General features: G+C 41.5%; 1 protein-coding gene across 16 annotated transcripts in view; it reads right to left on the bottom strand.

Annotated features, from left to right (window-relative positions):
• The window catches only part of EBF3 (EBF transcription factor 3), a 122,692-nt gene that overhangs the window by 42,861 nt on the left and 72,331 nt on the right, over positions 1 to 7,500 (bottom strand). For 9 of the 16 annotated variants that reach the window (XM_086752644.1, XM_086752642.1, XM_086752654.1 and 6 more), the window contains exons 7-8: positions 3,750 to 3,831; positions 618 to 762 (exon numbers count right to left, since the gene is read on the bottom strand). In XM_086752644.1, the coding sequence (XP_086608770.1) occupies positions 618 to 762; positions 3,750 to 3,831 (227 nt within the window). The remainder of the gene's footprint in view (positions 1 to 617; positions 763 to 3,749; positions 3,832 to 7,500) is intronic. The other 7 variants (XM_086752647.1, XM_086752648.1, XM_086752651.1 and 4 more) reach the window with 1 other exon arrangement.

Raw genomic sequence — 7,500 nt, forward strand, 5'->3', positions numbered from 1 at the left:
CTGGATTTTCAGAGCCACTTTCCATTCTCCTCTTCATCTCAGGCTATCTTCTTTTAGCAGTTCAGGCAAGAAGTCAATCACATTGAGCCAGTCTGAAGAAAAACATTTTATGCTGTTTTTCTCATACAAACCCCCTCCTGCCGTAATCTGCAGTAAGGCCCAGCCACAGGAAATTGACCTCACAGTAAATTCTTTACAGATTCGGTCATGTTTTTACCATCCACTTAAACTTGCATACATAACCTGAGACTGTACCTCTGGATCAAGGAATATGACAAGCCAAAATAAAATCAAGTCAAATTAAATAGCAAGAAAAAGCTGCAAGCAAAACAAGACAGAAAAAAAAAAAAAAAAGATGAAAAATTGGTTGTGACTGCAAAACTGCAAGTATTAAATAAAGAAAGAAGTCAGAAGCAAATTCAGAAGCGCCTGTATCCTAGTTGACAAGGGCTGAGAAATACTAATGGACTTTTTTAATGGGTGGTTTGATGGATGAGAGAAGAAATTATGTAAAAGTAAATGTAGTAGTGTGTCAACATAAAGTATGGTGCCAAAAATAAAAAAAAAAAAAAAGAAAAGCATCGCAAATAAAAAAAGACATGTAAATGTGTGCCTACCATTTTCCAGATAAGAAGGGGCCGTACCTTCTGAGGGGTCAAGGCGGCGAGCCCGCCTCCCGTGTTTGGAATTGTTGTGTACAAACATGTTGTCTGAGACAGCCAGCACGTGGCCGTCCACATTGACTGTTGTTGATACAACAACCTGAAAAAGAAAACAAAACCCCAAATTTTAAAAATCCTGAGTATTTTCACAAACTTAGAAACAGAGCTTCTTTTAAGGCAAAACAACACCACAGCCTGTTAACTTTTCGCTTTAAATGAAATGAATGACGACTCTGACTGCATCTCTGTTTATGCGGCTAACACTGGTGATTTTTAACTCACAATTGTTTCTCTTCAGAACCTGCTACACTAATTAGAGTTTAATCTCCTATTATGCTAACAAATGAATTCAATTCAGGGAAATATTCTTCTAGCCATTAGTTTCAGAAACACCCCTCTAGCCACTCATTTTAAAAGCTGCTGTTTTGATTGATCTGTTGATATATTGATTAGATAGTTTATCTAATTAAAATTTGTTCACTTGAGACTGTCTTCAAATGAAGGGTTGTGAGGATTCAAAATAAAAAAGCTTAATAAATCAGGAACCATCGTAACTCCCCGTTTTTTCTTCAGTAAATGATCTCCAGGTCAGTTTTACAATTACATTTAATGTCTGATAATGAACTTTTTTGCATCTGAAAAGGCCGGGTTGAATATGAATAGTGAAAGTGTTTTCAATCCATGAAAAGTATCCCCTCTCAAGTTCATTTGGATGGTGATTGACCCTGGTATGTCAATGGAATTTCCTCCTTTATTTTTGAGTGAAAGGCTCCTATTCTTGTGTCCAGGTTCAGAGTCCGGCCATAGAAGAGATGATGGATAGGGCCTTCTTTGGCTTCCAGCTGCTTCTCAGTAGAAAATGGAAAAGGAACATATGCAAAACGCACAACCTTCCCGATAAAAACACCTACACAATGGAGTTGTGAAACTCCTTCCGGAAACGATATCGCATGAACACAAGCCAAAGAGGAAATGGCGAGATGCGCCTGGGTTCGTGTGGAACACGGCTTCATAGGTTGATCGCTGTTATCCCAGATCGACATTTATGTCTTATTTAAATACTCTGGCATGGGTCCTCTGGTGTGGGTTCCAGATTTTCTAAACGAAGTAATCACTGCAGCATTTCCTTTGGGGATTAACGTTTGTAGAGTCCTTAAAGTCAATGGCTAAGTTAGGCCTTATCAACCCTACTGGAGATGGCAGCAAAAGCTACTACATATTTTAGCTTTCATCTTCTGCTTATTTTCTTTTGGATACAACAGAAACGCTTGCCAGGGTCCTCACACCAGCTCCTATACGCAAACATTTAATGAGCAAAAACAGAAGGGGAAAAACGAGCCTCCTTTCACACAGAGCTGGTCCGAGGCATCAGAAGAAAATTCTTCTCTGCTTCTATGTTTTGGATCACCTCTGATCCTGTTTCTTATTCACAACCCATAATTAGCTTTCAGCTATCACAGCACCTTTTCTGTGTACCCTGCCTCCTCTGAGACAGCCATCTGCGGTACCCTTTCGAACAGCCCGAGGGCAGCTCTCTGCCAGGCTGCTCTGCTTCCCTACCTTCCTCCTCCCAGAAGTGGACACTTTCGCTCTTGTCGACATCCACTTTGGAGAGTGCTGAGCTTGCACACTCACCTCGGCCGCAGAGCTGCTGCTGAGCCGCTGAGCTACCTGCTTGCAGTTTAATGAGATTCGCAGACTTTAAGAAATATTGCAAAACATACAAGTGTGATGTTCAGCAAAGATTTCTGGATTTGGTTCCTAGAACACAGTGTATTAAAAGACAGAGAAAGGTGTACATAAAAACAGCAACTTTTTTTGTTCCGTCATGTATATATAGGTCAGCCACCAAGGGAAAATCCTGTAGTTCAGCAAAAGAAAGTAGACATGCTATGCTTTGTTATATTGGCTTATTCCTGCAGCGCACCTAAAGAAAGGTGCTGAGACAGTGAAACCAGTTAAAAATATTGTTCAAGATCTGACATACTGTTAAGTCCAGTTAAACCTTCTGAGAGGCAGGGAGATTAGTTAAAGAGACCCACGAAAGTCTTTCTAGTGCCTACTGGCTTCATTGTCGACCACAAGATCACTCATGACTGATGCTTCATTTAGTCATCGGTGAGACAAAGAGGACATTTCCACGCATTCCAGGTTTGACCTTCTGTTCTGTTCAGATGGATCAATATCACCAACGCCACGTGAGGCTGAGATGCATGAAAAATGGAAGCTTGGCTCAATTGTTTTGAAGAAATATTTTTTTCCAGCTACAGATCTTTTCTGTTGGCTGGCTCAAGGGTGCTGGCTTCACCGGTTGGTTGGCTGTGCATGAAAACAGATGTCACATGTTTTGCTATCAAATTTAACCACAAGTTATTCTTCTCAAAAATATGAAAGTTTTGAACATCTCAATACTAGTTTATTACTAGTCTCAAATATGAATCATTGTGAAATATTTTGGAATAAGAAGCATATATTTCCTAACAAGCATTTCAAATGACCCCAAATATGGAGGAAACCGTTTGTCCATCACGTCAGCTGTCTCTCTGTGGTGTTATGATTCACCACAGGACATTTCAAAAGCTGCAAGGAGAAAGTGAAGTATTAAACATTTTCTAACACAATTGGAATAGAAGTATGTGTGTTGGACCACCACTGTTGGATTTACAAGTTGTGAATGTGAAAAACCCCTGCGTGAGATCCAAACTTCACTGCACTCCACGGTCATGTCTGTCAGTAAGGTTAAGCTACTCCGTCTACACACGTAAAACCTCTGCAGCTCTGAACACATGCCACCCTACAACGCAAGGTGCTAGTACGAAGGAAAACTATGGAAATGCTTTCCGAGGAGAGACCCATTTGCTTCAGCATTGATCCGTTACAGTCCACTGCAGAACTTGGCAAGTCCCAACAACCAGCATTTCAATTAGTGGGGGAAATGTAAAATACTGACAGCATTGTTTTTTTTAAGACACACAGCATTGGAACTACACTAAGTAGAAGCACTGATACCGGTTTTTAATTAAAAAAAGTTCAAGATGAAGATGTAGGTCTTTTATATATCTTTTATTCTTTCAGAGGGATCTGTACCTGGAATCTTCGCATGTCTCGTGGGTTGCCTGCATTCTTCAAACAGTTCTGATTGCACTTGAGGAAAAACTTTAGAAAGAATCTATAAAAATACAAAATTGAAATCTATTAGATTCATCAAAATGTAAATCCAATTTTTAAAAAGTTTAATAAAATTTAATCATAAATAGTTATACCCAAAAGAATACTGGTAGTGAAATATTACTTTTCCATTAGTTAATGAATTTATTTTAAAGCATAAGATCTCTGTTGTAAACAGAACATTATTGCCAGGGAAAGGCAAATTTATATTTTTAATTTTTCAACAACTACAAATATATTGACTCCAGGCCATATCCTTAGCTCGGTGTGGGAAAGTTGGTTTCAATGACTCATTGACTTCAAAGGGAATGACTTACACCAGATGAGAATTTGTCTCTATTTTTTTAATACATTTTATTTTTTTCACAACTTATATTAGCAGTAATGACCTCTATGTTGAAAAATTCCAAGGTAATGAATGATCAATCTTCTGAAAAACACTTGGCTTTGCCTCCGGTTTGGAAACTCTCGCTATTCAAAGGGACTCGATCCAACTCCTGCTGACTCCAGGGAGATCCAGGTGGGATCTGCCCACCGGCAAGGCCCCGGTTCCCTCATTGTTTTTGAAAGGAAAGGAACATGGCAAATTAGGCCCTGTCTTATGACCTCTTCAACCTTTGCTAGCCCTTAACTGTGAGGAGTCACTCTACCCGGGGATGGAAATCCAGCTTATTTTTGCTGAGCGGCAACCAGCAATTATTTCGGACTGGCCCTTATCATCTAGGTATCTCCCCATAAACCGTTTTTGTAGCAATGCTGCCTCCTGGGAACACAGCAAGGACTTACAGGAAGGGGAAAATCTTGGAAAGGCACAGACTCCCTTATGGCACCCTCCTGCACTGGAGGAACGAGCTGATACGGGATGTCTCCGCCCCGCAGGCTATGCAAGACGGAGGGACCCTCACCGTCCTGCCCTCGTGCAGGAGCATGTTCACAGCCTGACACCGCCTCTTTTCATTATGTAGCTATGTTTTTATGTTCCATAATTAAAAAAAAAAATGTTCTAGGGCTCTGGTTTTTGGCTAATGACTGACAGCTAATGACAAGCAAGGCTCAGGACGTTCTCCTCACCCAGAGTTTCTCAGATGCGCCCGTCCAGCAGCTTGTGCTGCCCAACTTCATACATGTCGAATAGCAAGGTCAGGCAGAGCTTTTACATTTAGAATATGAACAATTATTATTTATTCATGTCAACCTTTAGAAGTGACTGTGACTATTCTCGCTGTATCCACCTCAGAAGTTTCCATGTGCCAACAGCATTCCTGGCAGGAGGCAAGCCAGGTGCCTCTTCCCTTCCCAGCACCCACCACGGCCCAATAGTGGTGGACAGAAAGCACGACTGCGGCTGCACCGCATCGCACTCACTCCTGCGGAGCTCTGAGGGTCAGATGGGAGCATTACGGGAGCATCCTCGTGCCACAAAACAGTGCTTTTAGTCATAGCTCTTCCTTGCCAGTTAAACCTTGAGCAGGACCCCAATATTAATATGGGATGCCAATGCTGAAGGAGTGATCTCACGTATCAGAGAGGCAAGGAGGGAAACGACTAGCTTTACTAAAACCGTGCATAAATGAATGGATGCTGTCAGGTGAGCTGAATGCATGTCACTTTAAAACTTGCTCTCCCAAAATCTTTAAAGGGGTTTTAGCTGTTGAGCTGAAAGAGAGCTGGATTTCTGCGTTGGTTGACATGATCAGATGCTCACTTGAACTCAGGTTTTCTGGACACTGTTGCACGGACTCCACAAAACTCTATCTTTGTTAGCTTCATCCTAATTTTATCTGCCTCGGTTTTTTGGGTTTTTTTTTTTTGTTTTTTTTTTTTTTTTTAAGATACTTATGATCTCCAGCTCAACTGAGTACAGGCTAAACATAACGGCATTGCTGTCACACCTCTATTCTTTCTTACACACCTTCCACCGCATGGACTGCGATGGTGTGCAAGGACCAGCTGATGCCCGCACCAGTACGGGACCACCAGGTGCTGGGGAGTCAGGAGCTGGGGCGAGCCTCCAGCTTTACAGCGCCTTAGTGCCACAGCCAGGCTGAAGAGAAGCATCTTATCTTTTTTTTTTTTTTTTCCTGATCTCAAATGGGTGTTGTGAGGCTTATTGAGCTAATGTTTGTAAATTGCTCTGAAATTCTCCAATGAATTGTGCACTAGGAATGCTAAGTATTGCTCCTCGTGGGTTAACATGAAGCATTCATGACGGATTGGTTTTATACCGAGAGCTCACATCCTGTCAAAAAAAAAAAAAGGGCCATTAAGCGCTCTTTCACTACAAATCAACTGGAACCAGTATTTATTCAATGATTTGGTGACAAAACCCCATATTTTGGTGGAATTAGACAACTTCAAGTTTACCAGGATGAACCTGAGCTCTGGGCTAAATACCAAAGCCACAAGGCTTGGGTGAACACAAGCAGCACTCGTATTTCAGCTCTGCTGCGTTCCTTGGTGCCAAGATATTTTATTTTATTTTTAAACCTGTGGTTTCTGTGAGCACAGGTGGCAACAAGACAAGATTTTCAGAGGAAGACAACACAAGTCAAAAACCATTTTCCCAGGCAGGGTACTTCTCAAAGCTTGCCAGGAGAAGACGATTGACTTGATCATTCCTCTCAGCTGACCAACAAGGACCACGGGTGCTACGAACCCATCCCTTCCGCAGAGGGAAGAGGGCTAGATGCTTTCTCTGTGAGCTCTGTGCTCCCGAGACAAGATTGCTGCAACACAGTAAGAAGCGAGGAGATGGATAGGAGCTCAGCTTGATTGTGTCTCAAACTTTGCTGCTACCAACAGAATGAGAATGCAAGCCTTTCCAGATTTGCCTCTCCCTGCTATATTTTGTATTACCTGCACAAATTACAGGGTTTTTTTAATAAATACAGTCTTGCAGAATAGCCCTCTTAAATGTACTAAGCTGTTCCTAAAATACTGATATGGAGAAAAATGCAGTCGTCGTGACGTTCCTTTGCTCTGATTTTTTCACGCTGCTAGAAAGGGAACTGCCACCACCTTAATTAAAATGTATTGCCTACCACAAGACTTCACTATTTTAAGATAAAATTTACATCTTTTATTAACTCACCTCACCTATACACTTAGCCGGCGATGCCTCTCAACGCCCATCTGCCATCCCCGTACAGTAAGTCACTTGATATTCCACCCACCAATTTTTCCTAACAACCACTGTGCAATTAAACCCAACACGTTCTGTTGCGAGGTAAATTAGGCACACCTGCGGCCAGACTTCATTTGAACTGCATCAGAAAAGGACCTAACAAGGTGAGAGCGTACCACAAAGTTATAGGCCTGTCAAGCAATTAGGTTTTCACTTCTGGGACATCCGCACAGTGCAATTATGCTACACATTACAACCTGGCTAATCTTCTGAACAAATGTCATGTCTCGGAGAAGCTAGTAAAAGCAGTTCATCTGCAAATGTGTCTGCTCTTAAGCCTCCACCTTATGCACATAACAACCTAGGGGAGACTTTTTTCGTGATGTGAAAGATGTTTTTTTTTTCCATAGAAGATTTTTTAAACCCTGCAAGTGCCTTTTCATCCTTTTCACCTCTTCTTAACCTTTTTGAGAGGAGGTGGTGTAGCAAATAGACCAGAAAGACTTTTGTACTTGAATTTCAACACTGAGAAAATACTCAGTGTTA

This window comes from Chlamydotis macqueenii, chromosome 7 (genome assembly GCF_036417535.1).
Source record: "Chlamydotis macqueenii isolate bChlMac1 chromosome 7, bChlMac1.mat, whole genome shotgun sequence".
NCBI lineage: Eukaryota > Metazoa > Chordata > Aves > Otidiformes > Otididae > Chlamydotis > Chlamydotis macqueenii.